Source organism: Heptranchias perlo, chromosome 3 (genome assembly GCF_035084215.1).
Source record: "Heptranchias perlo isolate sHepPer1 chromosome 3, sHepPer1.hap1, whole genome shotgun sequence".
NCBI lineage: Eukaryota > Metazoa > Chordata > Chondrichthyes > Hexanchiformes > Hexanchidae > Heptranchias > Heptranchias perlo.
Window position 1 is genome coordinate 24,666,830 of NC_090327.1, and position 20,351 is coordinate 24,687,180.

At 39.6% G+C, this 20,351-nt stretch overlaps 1 protein-coding gene across 1 annotated transcript in view; it reads left to right on the top strand.

Annotated features, from left to right (window-relative positions):
* adgrb1a (adhesion G protein-coupled receptor B1a) overlaps positions 1 to 19,568 on the top strand; it is a 516,358-nt gene extending 496,790 nt beyond the window's left edge. The window contains exons 31-34 of the mRNA XM_067974780.1: positions 9,335 to 9,370; positions 9,474 to 9,578; positions 16,369 to 16,422; positions 18,874 to 19,568. Of these exons, the coding sequence (XP_067830881.1) occupies positions 9,335 to 9,370; positions 9,474 to 9,578; positions 16,369 to 16,422; positions 18,874 to 19,068 (390 nt within the window). The 3' untranslated portion in view covers positions 19,069 to 19,568. The remainder of the gene's footprint in view (positions 1 to 9,334; positions 9,371 to 9,473; positions 9,579 to 16,368; positions 16,423 to 18,873) is intronic.
* The last annotated feature ends 783 nt before the right edge of the window (positions 19,569 to 20,351 follow it).

The window sequence follows — 20,351 nt, forward strand, 5'->3', positions numbered from 1 at the left end:
GGTTTTTGAGCCTTTCTTCATAACTATAACCCGCCATTCCTGGTACAATTCGAGTGAATCTCTGCTGTACTTTTCCAAGGCCCTTTGGTTTAATGCTTCCAATAATGGGATTCCAAGAACCTTACGCAGTATTCCAACTAGCTTAAGCAATGTTTTGTACAAATTCAACATCACTTTCTTTGATTTTTATTTTTAATACCCCTACGTATAAAATTCAGAATCCCAGTTTCTACCTACTCACCTTTAAAAATCTATTGGGGCACTTTCAACCCTAGCCTGCCCGGCAAAAACCTCAGTTAAAATCGCCCGGGAGACTTAACCGTCGAGATCTTGCTCCCTTCCCATTATCTTGTATTTTAAGTTGTTTTTCTGAGCAGGCAGGAAGGACACCCACCGGAAACTGGCAGAGTCCTTTACACATGTAGAACGGACGCCAATGGCGTCATCGAGGCCCAACTGCTATTTTAACCAGTGGCCTGAGGGGGAAGCGGTTTTGGCTTTCCTGCTAGGTCAACCAAGCGGAAAGAAAAGTCGGGGCCAGAAGAGGCCCAAACAGGTATATTTTTAAAAGTTCTTTTTTACTTTCCTTGTGTGGCCAGGAGGAGCAGCAGTGCTCTTTTGAGTTCCCTAAGGAAAAGTTAGGCCTCCCCTTCCCCCGGCTGCTCTCCATCCCAATCGTGGAGCCCTCTAGAAACCTCCTCCACGTGACTTATTTGAGTACTAGGGACCTTTCTTTCGGTGCCCATTGGCGACTTCCTGCCGCCAGACATTCCATTCTTGCCTGCCGGCCGGCTATCTCTTCTTTGCCGGTATGGGACCAGGGGCATACAGATAAGGCCAGGAAGTTTAAATTCGCCCGGGTGTCATGTTGCCACGGTCAGGATGGTTTGCCTCCTGCTTTGCCCCCCCCGCCCCAAGCACGATTCCTGCCCCAATTTGAAATTGGAACTTATGTCTCTGCAGCCATGAATCTCTTTGTTCCTCCATTCTGATGTCCACTTTTAAGAACCTTGTGTTTAGGGTAAATGTTCTTTCACGCTTCTTTTTTCTACAGTGTACATATACATTAAACACCATCTGCCACCTATTGACCCATTCTACTAACCTGTCCATATCCTCCTGTAATTTCTTGCATTTGATAACCTTGGTTCAGCAGTAGACACTGAATCATCACTGCATCAGAAGGGCATGGATTCAAACCCTGTTGTAGGACTTGAGCACGTCATCTAGGCTGATACTTCAGTGCAGTACTGAAGGAGCACTGCATTGTTAGAGGTACCATCTTTCGATGAGTCATTAAATCAAGGCCCTGTCTGCCCTCTTGGGTGGCCTCTAAAGATCCCACGGCACTATTTAAAGAAGCGCAGGAGATTTGTTTTGATGTCCTGGTCAACATATATCCCTCACCAAAACAGATTAACTGGTCATTCATCTTATTGTTTGTTGGAACTTGCTGTGCATAAAGTTGGTTGCCATGTTTGCCTACGAAATAGTAACTACAATTCAAAGTAATTAATTGCCTGTAAAGCACTTTAAGACATCCGGAGGACATGAAAGGCGGGATATAAATACAGGTTCTTTTTTATCTTTCACGGGTTACAATGCCACTTAATTTGTATCAAACCTTGTTTTGGTTCCTCTTGAGCCTATGCCCACATCATTTAGATAAATAGAAAACAAGACAAGTTTCAGCGCAGATAACTGTGGCACACCACTAACCACATCTTTAAAAAAATCAGTTTATCCCTACTCTCTGCTTTCTGTCCTTTAGCCGTCTTTCTTATCCACATGGCTTCATGCCCTTCTATACCACGTGCCTTAAATTTAGATTAATTGACGCCTTATCAAATACCTTCTGAAAAAAATTCTGAAAATTCCAAATACCTATATATTCTGTGATTTCCTTGAAAAGTTCAATTAAATTAGTCAAGTACAACCTTCCCTTTATAAATCCATGTTGATTGTCCCAGATTAGCCCATATCTTTCCAACTGTTCTCTAATTTAATCCTGTACTATGAACTATATAAATAGACCCACAACCAAGGCAAGACTAACTGGCCTATAATTTCCTAACTTCTTCCTTTCTCCTTTATTTTGAACAGATATGAAACATTTGCCACCCTTCAGTCGTCTGGCACAATTCCCACTTCCAAAAATATTTATGGAGCTCCTACAAATAATACTGAAAGCCTGTTTACTCTATTATTGCCGTGAGGATCTAACCCATCAGATCTACATGCTCTGCAGACATTTAAGCCTGGAAGTTACGTTGTATGATTGCTTAATGTATTTCTACCAAATTCCACTCCTTGCTTTTTTACAAGAAGCATTAACTAGTTTATTTTAAGTGGATTAGTACCTCAGTTGTAAAAGTGGTCAAAGAAATTTGATACAGCGACGTGATCAGACATTATTATCATGCAGTATCAAAGTGTTTAGACATTATTATAATACTTTAATTTCTTAAATTTCTTCACTGAAAGAATGCTTTGCCGACTTAGACATATGTTACAGACTTGTGGACTAAAATAACTGGATCTGGAATTTGTTCACTATTTTCATTTCTGAAGACAAATAATTTATTTAACAATTTCTTGATCCTTGATAGTTTACCTAACTTATCCCTTAAAGGGTTTTAACACTATACATGGGTTAAAATATATGTTTAGGTCTTACGTAGATTAAAAAAAAGATTACTCTCGCTGCTCCCTGTGATCAAAAAGATCACAGAAAATGGTACAGAGGAGTGGGGGCCATTCAGCCCATGTAGCTCAACCTTTTATAGAAATCTACAGTTCTATCCACCACAGGGGGCATAGTCTCAGGATAAGGGGTTGGCCATTTAGGACTGAGATGAGGAGGAATTTCTTCACTCAGAGGGTTGTGAATCTTTGCAATTCTCTACCCCGGAGGGCTGAGGATGCTGTGTCGTTGAACTTATTCAAGGCTGAGGTAGACAGATTTTTGGACTCTAGGGGAATCAAGTAATATGGGGATCGGGCGGAAAAGTGGAGTTGAGGTCGAAGATCAGCCATGATCTAATTGAATGGCGGAGCAGGCTCGAGGGGCCGTATGGCCTACTCCTGCTCCTATTTCTTATGTTCCTATGTTCTTATGTTCACAGCATCCCATTGCCTCTTGAGTGATTCCAGAAAAACGACCCTAGCCAAAGACTACTTCAGGCATTAATCACTCTTAGTTTGGAGAAGTGCTTCCTGACATCAATCCTGAACTTGCATTTTACTAGTTTGTACGTAGATGCCCTTGGGGTTTAACTTGAAATAATGCTTAGAAGTAACCTTTTCTATTCCACTTAATATCTTATATACCTCTATAATGTCCTTTCTCAGTCACCTTCTTTCCACAATGAAGAATGCAAGTGTCATTTTTTTTTTAAAATTGAGTTATGAATGAACCCTTATCTGTCACCATGGGGTAGAATTTCTGCGCAGTTTCCCCAATTTCCTTTGCAAAAGATCAACGGAAACCCTGGAGAAACGGCAGAAATGACACCAAACTTCAAGGCTATATTGAAACACTTTTGGACACGATTTCCTGAGGCACCATGTACAGCAACATTGCAAATGTGTTCATAAAAACCTCCCCTGTTCGGCATTTCCAGCAAAAAACTGTGAGCATATTCTGAAAGAGCAGCTCAGAAATTACTGCATGTGATAGCAGCGCACAAACGCTTAATATGTCCATATGACTTTTTTCTATTCATGATTCTAATGGAAATATTATCCTATTTGCTTTAAAATGATGCAGGCAACTCTTCCACTGATCTACTTGCCATCATCGTACTTTTTGCAATACTTATTTAATTAACCTTGTATGATTTGCAGTTCTCACTACTATTTTCTTGTGTATTGCTCAAAATAATCTTATCCTTTTGGTTCTTTCTGACCTTATTCACCCACTGTGCTCTTGGTCTTCCTACTTTTCTTTTTTTTTCTCAGAAGGATACACTTTCTTCTATCTTATCCTTAACCTTTAGATTGGTGACAGGTCTGTCTCACAAGCCAAGGTTTCGGCTCACGCCCCGTGAGCGAACACTAATGTTACAGTACTAAAAATATTCATGCCTGCTATTACTGCAGAAATTACCTTAAAACCTAAAAAAGAACACCTTTTAAAAAATTTGAAACATTTTTTTGAATGTAAATATTTAATTTTGCATTACCCCTTTTGCCCATTCTCTGTCTTTTTAAAACTATATAATTCTACTTAATCTAATTAACTCTATAATTTACTTCTATTAAAAAGGTGACTTTACAAGCCTTTACTTTCCTTCCTTATTCTTCCTCCTGGCTTATAGACCACTTTGGAGAAGGGTTCTGATTTAGTTAAAAACTGGTTCCTAACTTTTTTAGCTAGAAGAATAAGCTTGACCTGTGTACAAAGAGGAAAGATTGTCAATGAACAAAAAAAGTTTGCTTTGCTAAACTCAGCATATCCATATTTTTGTTTTTGACTTAATCCACTTTTGATAATGTCAAATCTAATTATAGAGTGATTATCACAACACAACTGTACACCCACGTCCAAGTTATTGATTAGTTCTGATAGGCGACTGAAAAGAGAGGATTGGAGCCAGGCTGGAGCTGTTGTAATTTGCTAAGCTTAGAATATTGTAAATACTTTCTGCTTGGAGTTGAAATGTATGAGTAGGATGTTAGTGTAAATTAATGACTGAAATATTGTTAGTTTAACCATTTTCAAACAAAAAAATTACTCTTTATTTGAATTGATATATCACTTCACCCTCTAATTGATAACTTAGGCTGTAAATTACAGGTGGGGTATTGCTAAGAAAATGAGCAAGCACAAATTGGGAAAAGGCCATTTAGCCCATCAAGCCTACTCTTTCCGCAGATCATATACAGTGTATCCTATTCTGAATTATACTCCAAAATTTAAATACCTGAGGGCAATTCTAATCCCCAAAGATGATCAAGTCAAACTTCAGAATATCTGTCCACCCACCCCTATCTCCACTTTCAACATTGGTCTGTTGTCCCTAGAGACAACAAGCCCCAGCAAGAAAGAAAAAAAGAAAGGAAAGATCAAATTTGCATTTCTTTAGCACCTTTTACGACCTCAGGAGTTCTCAAAGCGCTTCACAGCCAATTAAGTACTTTTTGAATTGTAGTCACTGTTGTAATGTAGGCAAACATGGCAGCCAATTTGCTCACAAGGTCCATAAATAACAATGAGATAAATGACTAATCTGTTTTAATGATGTTAGTTTAAGGATAAATGTTGGCAAGGTAACCAGGAGAACTCCCCAGTTCTTTCTTGAATAGTGCTAAGGGATATTTTCCGTCCACCTAAGAGACCACATAAAGTTTGGGTTTAACATCTTATCCAAAAGATAGCACCTACAACAGTGCAGCACTCCCTCGGTATTGCATTGAAAAATCAACCTAGATTATGTGCTGAAGTCTCTGGTGTAGGGCTTGAACCCAGGGGTAAGAGCTGAGCCAAAGCTGACACAGCAGCGTAGAAATAACTGCATTCTCTAAAGTAATTGATTATCTTAGCCTACACCATATCCTACATCTGGCTCATCAAAACAAATTAACTGGTCATTCATCTCATTGGTGTTTGTGGAACCTTGCTGTGCATGAATTGACTGCTATGCTTGCCTACATAACAACAATGACTACACTTTAGAAAGTAATTCATTGGCTGTGCAATGCATCTTGATATCCTGAGGATGTGAAAGCTATTATAAAAATGCAATTCTTTCTTTAATTAACGGTTTAATTCTCATTGAGTACTGAATTCATAGTTAATGCTGAGCCCCTCCTGCCTCCTTAGTGAATAATAACAAAAATTGTTGTAAGTGTACAGTAGGTAATCTGTCAATATCTGAAAAAGAAGATAAGATAATGTTTTGGATGGAACCCTTCATCATCATTCTGATGAAAGGTTTGTGTTTCAGTTGCAACCACTCTTTGACCTACATACTGATCTGCTGTGCTGCACAATGCTGGAAATAGCAACGGTATAAGTGATGTGATTTCAAAACACATATTTAGTTTGAGTGAATTTTGAGTGACCATTCCCTGGAATAGAATTTAGTTTAAGTTCCTAATTATCCTAAGCTTGGCTTCCATTACAACAACAACTTGCATTTATATAGCAACTTTAGCATAGAATAATGTTCTAAGGCACTTCACAGGAGCGTAATCAGACAAAAATTGACACCGAGCCAAAGGAGGAGATAATTAAGACAAGTGACTAAAAGCTTGGTCAAGGAGGAACGTTTTAAGGAGGGTCTAAAAGAAGGACAGAGATATAGAGAGACGGAGAGGTATAGGGCAGGAATTCCAGAGCTTAGGGCGTAGGCGGGTGAAGGTATGGCCTCCAGTAGTGGAGTGAAGGGAGTGGGGGATGTAGAAAAGTTCAGAGTTGGAGGAATGCAGAGTTTTAGGAGGGTTGTAAGGCTGGAGGAGATAACAGAGATAGGGAGGGATGAGGCCATGTAGGGATTTGAACACAAGAATGAGAATTAAAAATATGAGGCATTGGTGGACTGGGAGTCAATGTAGGTCAGTGAGCTCAGGGATGATGTGTGAGCAGAATTTGGTGCGGGTTTAAAAAAGGGCTGCAAAGTTTTGGATGAGCTCAAGTTTATGGATTGTGGAAAATAGGAGGCTGGCCTGGAGAGCATTGGAATAGTCGTGTCTGGAGGTAACATAAGAATGGATGAGGGTTTCAGCAGCAGATAAGCTAGGACAAGGATGGAGATGGGCGATGTTACAGAGGTGGAAGTAGGCTGTTTTTATGATGGAGAGGATATAAGGTCGGAAGCTCAACTCAAGATCAAATAGGACACTAAGATTGCGAATCGTCTTATTCAGCCGAAGACAGTGGCCAGGGAGGTGGATGGAATCAGTGGCGAGAGAATGGTGGGGGCCAAAGACATGACTTTGGTCTTCCCATTGTTTAATTGGAAGAAATTGCTGCTGATCCAGTTCTGGATGAGCAGGCTGACAACACAGAAGCAGTGGAGGGGGTGATAGCGGTGGTGGTGAGGTAGAGCTGCGTGTCCTCAGCGTACATGTGGAACTTGACGTCATAACTTCGGTTGATGTTGTTGAGGGGCAGCTTATAGATGAGAAATAGGAAGGGGCCAAGGATAGATCCGTGGGGGACTCTAGAGGTTAATGGTGCGGAGGCAAGAAGAGAAGCCAGAAGAGGAGATTTTCTGACTGATTGGATAACTGTGGAATCAGACGAGGGCAAAAGACGTTGGAGGAGGATGATGGTGTGGTCAACTAGGTCAAAGGCTGAAGAGAGGTCGAGATGAATGAGGGGGGACAGTGTACCATGGTCACAGTCACATAGGATGTCATCTGTGACTTTGTACAGGACCGTTTCAGTGCTGTTGCAGGAACAAAAACCTGATTGGAGAGGTTCAAACATGGAATTGCAGGAAAGATGGGCACGAATTGCCAATTATTACACGTGAATCTTTAAAGAATGTACAGGATGCTATTCCACAAAGAATATAACTATTATTTTCATTTGTGTGATGTAGACTGAAGTATAAGTCCAACAAGTTTCAGCACTCCAAAGTACTCCTTTGCTTGGCACTGGAGTTGATCACAGTATCGTCCAGCTCTTTCATATTGTCAATTTGCTAAGCACATTGGAAATAATGTAGATAAAAGCTTCCTTCATAGTTTTGAGTATTCATTGTCTTACATTTAAAGATTACTATAACTGCAGGCATAAATTTGGTTAGTGAGTGGCAAGTAAGCACATAAGAAATCCTGATAATATAACTAGAGTTTCCCCTTTGATCTAGTAAAATAGATTGCTGCTAGTGAATCACAAAGCAGAATTTAAGTCAGTTAATTCTGATTGTGTCAAACTGTAAGAGTGAAGCTGTGAACGTTGGCAAAATTATTTGTTAATTTGTTAAGTATATTTCAATCACCTCAGTGCCATTTTGGAGCCATGCATGCTGCTGCCTTACAATCCCTTTTTCCTCCCAGGCCCAAACCCTGATCTGGTTTATATAATGTAATCCATTCACATCTATCATTGTGCTTTGACCCAAAGTGATTTCTGAGCACTATCTTCACGAATAAGTACTTGGCATACCTTTTGTATGGGAGACCCATTATACTCAGAATGACATCATCTGCAAGTGATGCAACAAGCATTTCAGAATGATTTATGTCTTTATGTTATGTCACAGTGAACAAAAGAAAAGTGTTTGTAATGTTATCTCATTTTAAGAAGTGCGACTTTTACCTTTTACATTTTTATTCTGTGTTCATCACTAAAGTTAATTCAACACTTTCCATTTCAGGCACTCAGTGTCAGCATGAGTATTCCCAGGTCAGGTATAAAACCGTTAGATGCAGAGTAAAGTTTTGTACCAACAAAGCAGCTCAGTCCTAACCTCAGAAGAGTGCCTCCTGCTGCAGCAGTGTGACATTATTTAATTTCTCACATCCACCATCCTGTGGTAGTTCTGAATGAGATTGCCCAATGACTGCAGTTGTGTGCTGTGCCTCAAGGAACTGAGTTGAGATTACATAGAATTACATAGAATGTACAGCATAAAACAGGCCATTCGGCTCAACTGGTTCATGCCAGTGTTTATGCTCCAAATGAGCCTCCTCCTCTTTCATCTAACCCTATCAACATATCCGTCTATTTTTGTTGCCCTCGTGTTTATCTAGCTTCCCCTTAAATATATCTGTGCTATTCACCTCAATTACTCCCTGTGGTAGCAAGTTCCACATTCTAACCACTCTCAAGTGGTATGGGGAGAGAGCGGGAATATGGTATTGAGATAGAGGATCAGCCATGATGATATTGAATGGCGGAGCAGGCTCGAAGGGCCAAATGGCCTACTCCTGCTCCTGTTTTCTGTGTTTCTATGTTTCTGGGTAAAGAAGGTTCTCCTGAATTTCCTATTGGATTTATTAATGACTATCTTATATTTATGGCCCCCTAGTTTTGATCTCCCCCACAAGTGGAAAAATCAACTTCCATGTCTGCCCAAACTGATTTAGCATAAGTCCTTAGCAACCAGCAGACAGAAAAGACTTCAATTTCATCAGTCTGGTCTAGATGTCCTAGAGGTGAGAGAATAACATCTAACCCACAGCACTGTCCAGAACTCCCCTGACCCCTCGCAACACAGTTTTAAACTGATGTTGAGTGCCTGAGGCACAGTGGTGATTATGATGAAGTGCTGTATTCTTTAAAATAAATTAAAATTAAAAGTTAGCAGTCACATCTCTATCATAATCCGATGTTCAGTTTTGAATGGATGCTGCTAATTGTCTGTTTTTTGATTTCTAGAGAAGAAAATCTAGGTATGCTGAATTAGATTTTGAGGTGAGCCCTTTCTTTACTCTGCCAGCTTCACTACCTAAATGCTGACTCTGTACCTGAGGCATCATCGTTTCATTTTTACCAATGCCTTGCTTTCTATCTCTAGAAAATCATGCACACAAGAAAACGGCATCAAGACATGTTTCAGGACCTAAACAGGAAACTTCAGCATGCCGAGAAAGACAGAGAATCTCCCACAGTAGACAACAAAGTAAGAATGGGTTTTTAAAATCCAGAAGGGCAAACAGAGGCCTAGTGAAATCCATAACTTTTCTACATTGTTGCTGTAATTCAGTGTTACTCTTAACTCTTTGTTGAGGCTACAATCCAAACCAAAGTCTTGCTTTTGACCAGGCTCAGTAATGTTCTAACAAACTGCACTAAGGATGGAATGAAGATCCTTTAGCCATTCTCCAGTGACCTACTCCAAACCTATACAGTAAGAGAGGTGTGGATGGTTCAAAGTACCTCTTGAATTAAATTCTACTTGTTTGGGAAAACACTTCAACAACAAAAACAGTCACTGGATACCACAACACATTTGAAACATTTTTTCACCTTTTACATTTCCTGATAAATGAAACCCACTTTTAAAAGTTTCTGAAGCTGTCACATTCACTTCAATGCATTTATTTAAATTTCAATCACCCGGCTTTATATTTCATTGGTAAAGTTGCCCTTAAGTCAACCTGATTGGTGAATCGAGAATGATTGAACGTGAAAGGAGCTGGATTGTGGTTGATTGACCCACAACACAAGACCCATTTAATAGCCAGGTGAAGAATAGTTGACAACAGCAAGTGTCACGCAGGGATGGTGTTAAATGGATTGTTATCTGAAGAGAATTTTAGCAACCAAGCAGTTGTTCAGAGTGTCAGATCGCTTTGACCAGAGGGAAGAGGATGCCATACCTACAGTGATACTTGCCAACACCTTTGCCTTGGCTGGGAGTATATGCGCTCCCATCATAGCTGTCATTAGCTCTGCAGCATCCTTCAAAATACAATTTTAATAGTACATTTTTGTTGACATTCCTGAGCTAATATCTACACCAACTAATTAATTTCCCACTGAGCATGTTCTGGCTGTGGAATTGGCCACGTCTGTCTTGGCTCAGTGGTAGCACTCATACTTCTGAATCAGAAGGTCATGAGTTCAAGCCCCACTGCAGAGACCAGTGCATAATCTAGGCTGACATTTCAGTGCCATACTGAGTGAGTGCTGTACTTTTGGAGATGCTGTCTGTTGACATATTAATCTGTCTGCCTGCTCAAGTGGATGTAAAAGATACAATGACACTATGTGAAGAAGATCAGGGAGGTTTACCCAGTTCTTGGCCCAACATTTATTCCTCAACCAATAGCACCAAAACAGATTCTCTGGTCATTTATTTCTGCTGTTTTGGGAACCTTGCTGTGTCCAAAATGGCTACCACATTCACCTACATTACAACAGTGACTATACTTCAAAAGTGCTCATTAGCTGTGAAGCACTTTGGGGCATAGTGAGGATGTAAAAGGCACTATCTAAATGCAGGTTTTTTTCTTCTCTTATGTTGAAATGTGTGCGTGCAGATGCTGACCTGGAGGGAATAGTAAGTATAAGTGAGGGCAGAAAGGTGTGCCTGCTGAAAATCAGGGTAGGGCGTAAAGAGCGCATGCAAACATGAGCAAAAGCAATGTGTGAGGTACGGGTAAGGTAATTGGCTTGCTGGTGGTATTCAAGTGGAAGGTGTAGGTAAAGTGTGAAAATAGTGCACACACATAGGGTGTGTGTCTGGGCTGGCTGTGACAGGTTATAGAGAATGCACAGATGACAATAGAGTTTGTGAAGAGCATGTGAACTGTAGTGCAGATGCAATGGAAAATCATCTGAAGAGTTTCCTTTGGGATATATCCCATCTTTGCAACCTCCATTTTACAAAAAAAAGCAAATACCACAATGTAACACTCTTAATCACCAACCTCCCCCCGGTCCACCGCCCCAGACAGCCACTCGAGTGTCATAAACCCTACTTCAAGTTCTATGAATCGTGACCCTGTCTTGACAACAACTACTATACAGGCCTGTAGTCAATTCCAACAAATTCACTCCCTTTGGAGGCTACAGTTTGAATGTTGCTGCAGCTGGTATCAAACTTACGTCTGCTGTTTGAGAATCTAGTGCTGAGGTGTGCGCTTATTAAGCTGGCTTTTATCTAGCATTCTTTATAGCTTAGAAGTCCTTATACAAATAGGATAATATTTAAACTGAATACTTTTTGGTGCTCTACATTTTAAACAACTCATAACTGCTTATCTATTCTTAAATTTTCAAAGACAGTTTGCTAGGAAACCACAGCTATTTAACGCAATGGGCCAAAAATTGCTTTAAAAAGAATGGGGAGCTCAACAGCGTTCACCGTTGTTAGTGACGAAATCGAGGAGCAAGTTCTGGCGTTCGCACATACGCAGTCAGACACGGAAATCTGGAACTTGCTCCTCCTGGTTCGCTGGCATTATAACAGCTTCAAATTAAAGGGATATCGCCAGCTGGAAACAGTGGAATCAATGGACCAGCGCCCACATGCTCTTCTGCCCAGCTGGAAAGTAACTAATATCACCACAAAACAGGTATGCTTAAAAATACCAGGTCTAAACTAAGTTTTAACAGCTCGATCTTAATGACTGCCAAACAACTAAAAATTAACTTTTAAAAATGTGGAGTCACATTACTCCTTATTTTAATAGTTTTTGATCATTAATTTTTTTTTTAATTAAAAAGTTGAAAACATTTTTTTAACTTTTTCCTTCTGTCTGTTTAATTTGATTATTTCTTACCCGCTCTTTTTTTCGCTGTCTATCACTGTTTTTACAAATTATTTTAATGTAGTACCTTTCACTTCCTGGACTTTAGGTTCCAGCTTGCAGAAACTGTTCGCAGCTTGTCAAAAATGCTGCGATCTGATCGGTCGAGGGGAGAGAGTGATCCTCTCGCTTCTCTCATGGGTCCTAGCTTCTCTGGAGATAACACTGGGCTCTTCTCCGCTTCCTATAAGAGGAAGTGCACTCAGTAAAGACCGCGGTAAGTTAGTGGGTTAGTATATGTTCCTATAAATCTACGGAGTGGCGAGCAGTGTTGGTTCGCTGCTTGGAGCAATTTCTGGGCCTATATCTGTGAGACAGAAGTTGGCAGGAGGAAATGCCCCTTTAGTAGTGATGATGCTCATCCATTGATGAATGGAATTTTATCTATCCTTCAGTTGACCTTAAATTATTGTTTGATTCTGATGGAAATGTAGTGAAACATTACTACAAATTTGTGGGTGCACCAAAGATGTTCTTTTATTAGAGGCTCAGCTTTTCAATGTTGGATTGTTTTTCATGATCCAAAATTGGCTCAGTGGCAGGAAGCAAAGGGTAATGGTCGACGGCTGTTTTTGTGACTGGAAGGCTGTTTCCAGTGGGCTTCCACAGGCTTCAATACTAGGTCCCTTGCTTTTTGTGGTAAATATCAATGATTTAGAACTAAATGTAAGGGGCATGATTAAGAAGTTTGCAGATGATACAAAAATTGGCCATGTGGTTGATGGTGAGGAGGAAAGCTGTAGACTGCAGGAAGATATCAATGGACTGGTCAGGTGGGCAGAAAAGTGGCAAATGCAATTCAATATGGAAAAGTGTGGGGTAATTAATTTGGAGAGGGCAAAGAAGGCAAGGGAAGACATAATAAATGGGAGGATACTGAGAGGTGTAGAGGAACAGAGGGACCTTAGAGTGCATGTCCACAGATTCCTGAAGGTAGCCGGACAGGTAGCTAAGGTGGTTTGAAAAGGTATACGGGATACTTTCCTTTATTAGCCGAGGCATAGAATATAAGCGCAGGGAGGTTATGCTAGAACTGTATAAAACTGCGTACAGTTCTGGTCACCACATTACAGGAAAGATGTCATTGCACTAGAGAGGGTACAGAGGAGATTTACGAGGATGTTGCCAGGACTGGGGAATTTTAGCAGTGAGGAAAGATTGCATAGGCTGGAGTTGTTTTTATTGGAACAGAGGAGGCTGAGGGGTGATTTAATTGAGGTGTATAAAATTATGAGGGGCCTAGATAGAGTGGATCAGTAACTAGAGGGGCATAGATTTAAAGTAATTGGTAGAATGATTACAGGGGAGCTGAGGAGAAATATTTCCACCCAGAGGATGGTAGGGGTCTGGAACTCACTGCCTGAAAGAATGGTAGAGGCAGAAACCCTCAACAAATTTAAAAGGTACTTTGATGTGCACTTGAAGTCCCATAACCTACATGGCTACAGACCAAGTGCTGGAAAGTGGAATTAAGCTGGATAGCTCTTTATCGGCCTGTGTGGACACGATGGGCCAAATGACTTCCTTCTGTGCCGTAACTTACTATGATTCTATGACTTTAATGGCACTTTACTCAGGACCTTGGAGAAAATATTAGTCAATTAAGTTGTGTTAGAATAACGATTGACTGTCATTACTGAGAGCAGTGATCATAAATGGTCATTTAAGAGCCAATTTTCTGAGTTTGTGGACGGTTCTCCCTGCTGGCTGAGAAACTTGCAAAATCACTCCATGAGATCTAAGGTTATTAAACAGCAATAAAGAATAAATAACTTAGATTCTTAAAGAGGATAGTAACTCTGTGGGTTAAGTACTTAACTAAACCTCTGAGTTTAGTTTGAAAAGCTTAAATGAATCCCACATCTTTTCTGAGTAAGCTGATGTCAGCTGGGGTAACAGTTGCCAATAAAAAATAATTCACACTTTTATATAGTGCTTTTCATATCTTAGGACATCCTAAAGTGCTTCGGAGCCACTTAATTATTTTTGAAGTGTGGTCACTGTAGTTTTGTAGGCAAATTCAGAGCCAATTTGGATACAGCATGAACTAATATACAGCAAATTAGATAAATAACCCATTAGTCGGTTCTGTTTTATGGCACCAGGTCATTTTTTTATTCGTTCATGAGATGTGGGCGTCGCTGGCAAGGCCAGCATTTATTGCCCATCCCTAATTGCCCTTGAGAAGGTGGTGGTGAGCCGCCTTCTTGAACCGCTGCAGTCCGTGTGGTGAAGGTTCTCCCACAGTGCTGTTAGGTAGGGAGTTCCAGGATTTTGACCCAGCGATGATGAAGGAATGGCGATATATTTCCAGGTCATTTCAGGCAGCCATGGGGGATCTCTATAATATCAGCCAAGGTGCCATCAGGTATGTTGTGTATGTTAGGTGACTGATGCACTTTTCAGGAGAGCTGTTTGGCATTACAGAAAGGAAGCAGTGAGATAGGCCCATCCAGTTTGCTGGCTTTCCCAAGGTCCAGTGTGCAATAGTTCCCCCCCATGTTCCTTTGCAAGCTTCTACAATTAACTCCTCAATCAAAATGGCTTCTATTTCCTAAATGTACAGACTGTGTGTGACTATAAGAATAATAATGAAAAAACTAAAGGAGAAAATGAGAAGATACGGATACGGAAAGCTATGAAGGAGTATTTCAAAAAACATCAAAACGACAGTAAGGTATTTTACAAATATAAAGTAAAAAGAGAATTGTTAAAAGTTTCGCATTAGAGGAAGTTCCTGCAGTAAAGACCACGGATATAACATGGGTAAGTTGATATGTAAGGAGTGGCAAGCGTGGGTTGTTCGCAATTTCCGTGCCAATATTTTTAAAGCTTTTTTTGATCTGTTTATGTACTTCCCCTTTTATTTATGTTTATTCCTATGTCCAGTCACTCTGACCTTTCTGTTATATTTCTAATCAACCCTGCCCATAGTTTGATGTCTCTACTTCCAATACTCGTTACTTCTGACCACTCTATGCCCTTTCTATCCCATCCCAACATTTACTTGCTTCATGAGACTTTCTGTTCTGTACCCTACCATCTCTGCACAAAGTCTGTGTTTTGTCGTATCTTAGCTTAGGGTTGGTTAACAGTATACTGTTTTCAGCCTATATTAAAAAATTACAGCTTTGCCTATACGGAACTTTGCACAAGTGCAGTTGTACCCCAGAGTTGTACGTTTATCAGAATCTGAAAACTGGATGCCCGTGATGATGTGTTTGGGGCCGATGAGGAATGTTAAAGAAAATATTCAAAAAAAAATCTACAAGTGTCCAAATTTTACTGGCAATAGCTTGGACTAGTTCGATTTGATCAAACCTCTTGAAATTTAGGTGAATTTGGATTTTGGTTCAGATTACTGGTTGTCCTTAGCTGTATCACAATACGGCAATAAATTGTAACGTGTCAAAGGGCAATTATCATTTTCAGAGGGAATTGTAATTGTTGTGCGCTAGAGTACCTAAACCAACAGTTTTAGCATTGTGACATCATGGCAGACAAGCCTTGCAGTGATTTTTTTTGGAACACAGGGTAAAACAGGATTCTCTGTTTATAAGAATACCTCAAAAGCCTCCTTAATAATGTTACTGATGCAACAATGTCTTTTTAAATCACATGGTTATCATTTTGTCTTTTTTATCCCTAGCATGATAATTGTAAACCATGGAAAAAGAGAACGCTAATGTCATTTGTGTTGTACAGTATTGGAGTTAATATAACGATACTTCTGTAAACAATTCTTGTACCGTCAAAATAAATCGTACTGAAAGATTCCTCGTGATTATTTAATCAGTATATTGAAAGGATATTGTCACCAAGAATTTCTGACTTGTAGCCCAGTCTGGGAAACAAACAGTGATACTGGCCACTTGAGCCTGTCAGTTTCCAGGACATGATCTGCATGCTAAAACTCTAATGTGAAGATCAGATCAAAAATGTGCAAATTACAGTTAATGTAGAAATTGCTGCAGATTCAATGCTTTATTGCGATTGCTGATCTTCGCTCCCCTAGTTTGGCTAGTGTTTGGATACTGACAGATGCCTCCAACAGACTATTGTAGTTTAGGTGCTGATTGTTAATGCTGTCGTACTGTTGCCTGTCAATACTGCACTGCACTTTTAGTTTTTAGAAATGTTTTCTTCTATTAATAGGCAGTGAAACGATGGAGTGTTTCATCAGCAGGAAGTGATAAAACCAATCTCAGTGTAAGTATGGTGCTTTCTAACTGAATTCTTAAAAGTTCACTGTATTCAGGTTGCCTCTAGCACAGTGCTCAGCGGAAAGGCCTGTTAACTGCAGAGAGTTCTCAATGGGAGTCCTGGAACTCAAAGATTTCACAGCAATGTGCCAAGGACTAAATACAGAGAGAACAGCTTGTATGGGAAGATGCATCCTGACAGACAGCTAACCTTCATTTATATTTGTTTATGAGACCCACGTTGTGGTCTGCAATTGGCTTCTGCAACCACTTAAGCTTTGTGCTTGCCTGTTTTTCTTTCCCATTTTTTATCATTTGCAAAAAAAACATTGTTGCAGTCTACCCAATTTATTTAATCTACTGCAAGAAAGTTTTATGAAACTTCTTCTTGACCCATAAAGGTAATAAAGTGAAATTCATGAAAATTAATCTAACCTTACAGTTTACATTATTGCGCACTGACTAGCTGCACAGATGACATTACATGGTCCCAAGGAACATTAATGGTTATTGAATGAATTAGATATAGGGTAAAACTCCTGGGATCTTAACAGCTGTCAACTGTGCTTAAAAATGAAAGTTTTCCATAAGTTTATGATTAATTCAACTGTTTTTCTTTCAATGTCCCATCGGTGTTTCTTAATTCCAGTTTCAGAAGACCCAGATACAGCTTCTCTGAATAACAGTGCAATTTCGTGCCAAATTATAATCAGTTTTATGGTTACCAGGTTTCTGAATTGAGCTACCACTTTGGATTGTTACTGCTGTCAGGGCAGAGACTAGGTCTAATTGAAACTGAGGTTGTAAAGTGAAACAATGTTGTTCCAAATGTTCTAATATATGGATCCACCAAGCCATCTCCTAGAGAGACTTGATTAAAAATTGCAGATGATGTGGACCTGGAGTTTTCTCCACATTTGCGCCGAGATGCGCACGTAATCTGGACGCAAACCAATTATGTGACCTAAATGATTGCGGAATTTTGGGCGCTCGTTCGTACAATACGCCCAAGTCTCCTCGATCTTTTACTTTCGTCCATCAAACCTTCCATCCGAACCAATCTCTGCCCCAAAACTGGCCACATCCCTGACTCTCAAATGTGAGTATCCTCCAATTGCGCTTGTGCGGGGGTCTCTCAACATGATGACCAGATTTTCAGGTGCAGCAAGAAACAAAGTCATTTTTCTGGTCTTTTAGTTGCAATTTTTTGAGCCTTTTTTAAAAATTATCCTCATCGAGACCTGCTCTGTATTTTCTGCTTCTTTTAATTCATTTTTATGGTAGAGTATAAGTCACATTAAAAATTGAAAAGCTTCCTCGATTGCAGTTTCTTAAACATGCTGTGCCTGATGAGTTGAAACTTTTGATTTTAAGATTCAAAGAAGCAATATACTGGTTTGGATTTGGCGTTTCCTTGGGGTGATTGTTTACTCTGATTTTTACCTATTTTATTTTGGGCATATTCTAATCAGATTGAGAGGATACTTGGCTGTAACTTGACACTGGCAAAATGGGCGCAGCTTCAGGTACAATTTCAGGAAGAATTTCCGGGCTGCGTGTTGGTTCCCGAAATGGTCATTGTTCAACGCTAGCAAGTTTTCCGCAAATGATATTTACTTGGTCACAGCAGCGCAGGGACTGTTTTGCTCCAAGGAACATTTGATTATCTCTGTGGGCGCAGCTTCAGGCACAATTTCAGAAAGAATTTCCGGGCTGCGTCCAAGGGGGAAACTCCAGGCCATGAGCTCTAGACCAGCAGACAGCAACCTAGCAGTCCTGGTCACTGACATATCACTTAGTGTGACCCGGGTTTGAAAATGTCAGTACCTGGATAAGAAGGCATAAACATGAGTTAAGATCAGATAATGTAACTTCTGTTAGGACAGTCAAGAACAGCTGAAAGCATATCATGAAAAAAAGCTAATTAGCCCATTATTTCCACACACTATGTACAATCTATTTTTAATGGGCTCCACCCCATTTGTTAAATCAACTATGAGAAAGTTTTGCATAATTTATCTTTGAACCGCAAAGGTAATAGAGTGATAGTTCAGAATATCCGTCCAACTCCGTTGTTTAACGCTAGCAAGTTTTCCACAAATGATATTTACTTGGTCACAGCAGCACAGGGACTGTTTTGCTCCAAGGAGCATTTGATTGTCTCTTTATACATTTTGGGAACCAACACCATTAGCACGAATTTCAACCGATATAAAAGCAGCTTGAAATAGAAAGATAGCACTCAGTTCTAATGAAGCTTCCAGTTGAAACAATAATCTTTCTCCTTCAGATGCTGATTGGTCTACTGTGTTTTTTCAGAATATTCTGCATTTATCTCAGTCCTGTTATGTATTGGCGTTGTGTGTTTAGAATGGACAGGAAGCAGTTTGATTGGAATTCTGGACTTAAGTTCCCCTGGGCTTAACTGTAATTAATAAGCTGACCATTGTTTCAACAGCAGGAGAAGCAAACTCCAATCAAGCGGCCTTGGGAAGGAATCCGAAAGATGCAGTCTCCACCCACATGGATAAAAAAGGAACTGGATCCCACCCAACAGTCTCCTTTAGAAATGAGAACGGTGGAATGGGAGAAAACGGGAGCGACGATACCACTCGGTGGACAGGACATCATTGACCTTCAGACTGAAGTCTGACCTGAGGAGTGACCTTTTTTTTTATTTTAAAACAGATTGGTTTCTTTTGAAACCTTATTACAGTACAGATATCTTGTTCTCAGAGAGATATTGTTTTAAACCTTGTGATGCAGTCAGCGTCGTGTTGTTTCACTGCGGTGAGAAAACACGTTAGCGAACACAGTAACCGTAGTCCAGAAACTCTTATCAAAGATAGTAATGGGCAAATATATATATATATAAATATATATATAAATATATAAAAAAAAACAAGTAACTTCAGTTTAGTGTTGATTGCTTGATATGCAAGCATTTTTTGCATCAAAATTTAATGGCATTTTCTTGTCATATTGTGTATTATATTAAAAAAAATGAAATTTCAAACAGTAAATACAATGAACATACTTAAAAAAACTGTGATGTACCTGTCAAGATTTTAGATATATAAATTGAAAGCACAAGGCCTTGGTTGCCCTGCTGTATAATATGTAATTATTACACCTATTGACTTTTAGCTTAAATATCTTTCTACTGTGTTTAATTTCCTGTTAAGTTAACAGACTTTAACAGTGTTATGTACAATGACAGAGTAAAGCTAATGTTATGCCATGTGTTTAATAATTGTTGACCTTCGGAGATTCTACTTTTATGGTTGGTTAAACTGGTTCTGGTTTCCTATATCTGTGTTTGTCAGTTTTATGTACAGTTTTCAGAGCACAAAATGAATGTCTCCTTTCTAATAAAATTGTAAACTATAAGCAGCGTACTTATTAAAGCTCATAATAACAGTGCAAGGAAAATCAGAGACTCAGATTATCTAAAACCTAGACCTGCAGTAGCCTAAACTTGGCTCTTTTTAGTGGTATGATCAAATGTCGTGCAGTATCGTTTTTTTACTAAAAAGATATAGATTCATAGAATCTTGCAGCATAGAAAGAGCTATTTGGCCCATTAAGCCTGTGCCAGTTCTCTGAAACAGCTATCCACTTAGCCCCATTTCCCTGTCTTTAGATTACACCTGAGAATAATGGATATTTTTAATAAAGCTGTTGTATTATATGCTGACATTACAATTTCTCTCTAATCTACTGGCAAATATTTCTATATCAATCTGTTTTAAGGCTGACCCTCCAACTGTTTAGTGAGTATAATATGTTGTTTGGTATGGTACTTAACCACACAGATTAGGAAAGTCTGAGCTTCAGTCACTAATCTGTGCTGATTTAACCAATTTCCTTTGAAGCAGCAAAAGCAATGTTGCAGTTTCCTACAGGGAGGGAGGAAAAGAAATAGCCAGGGTTCCT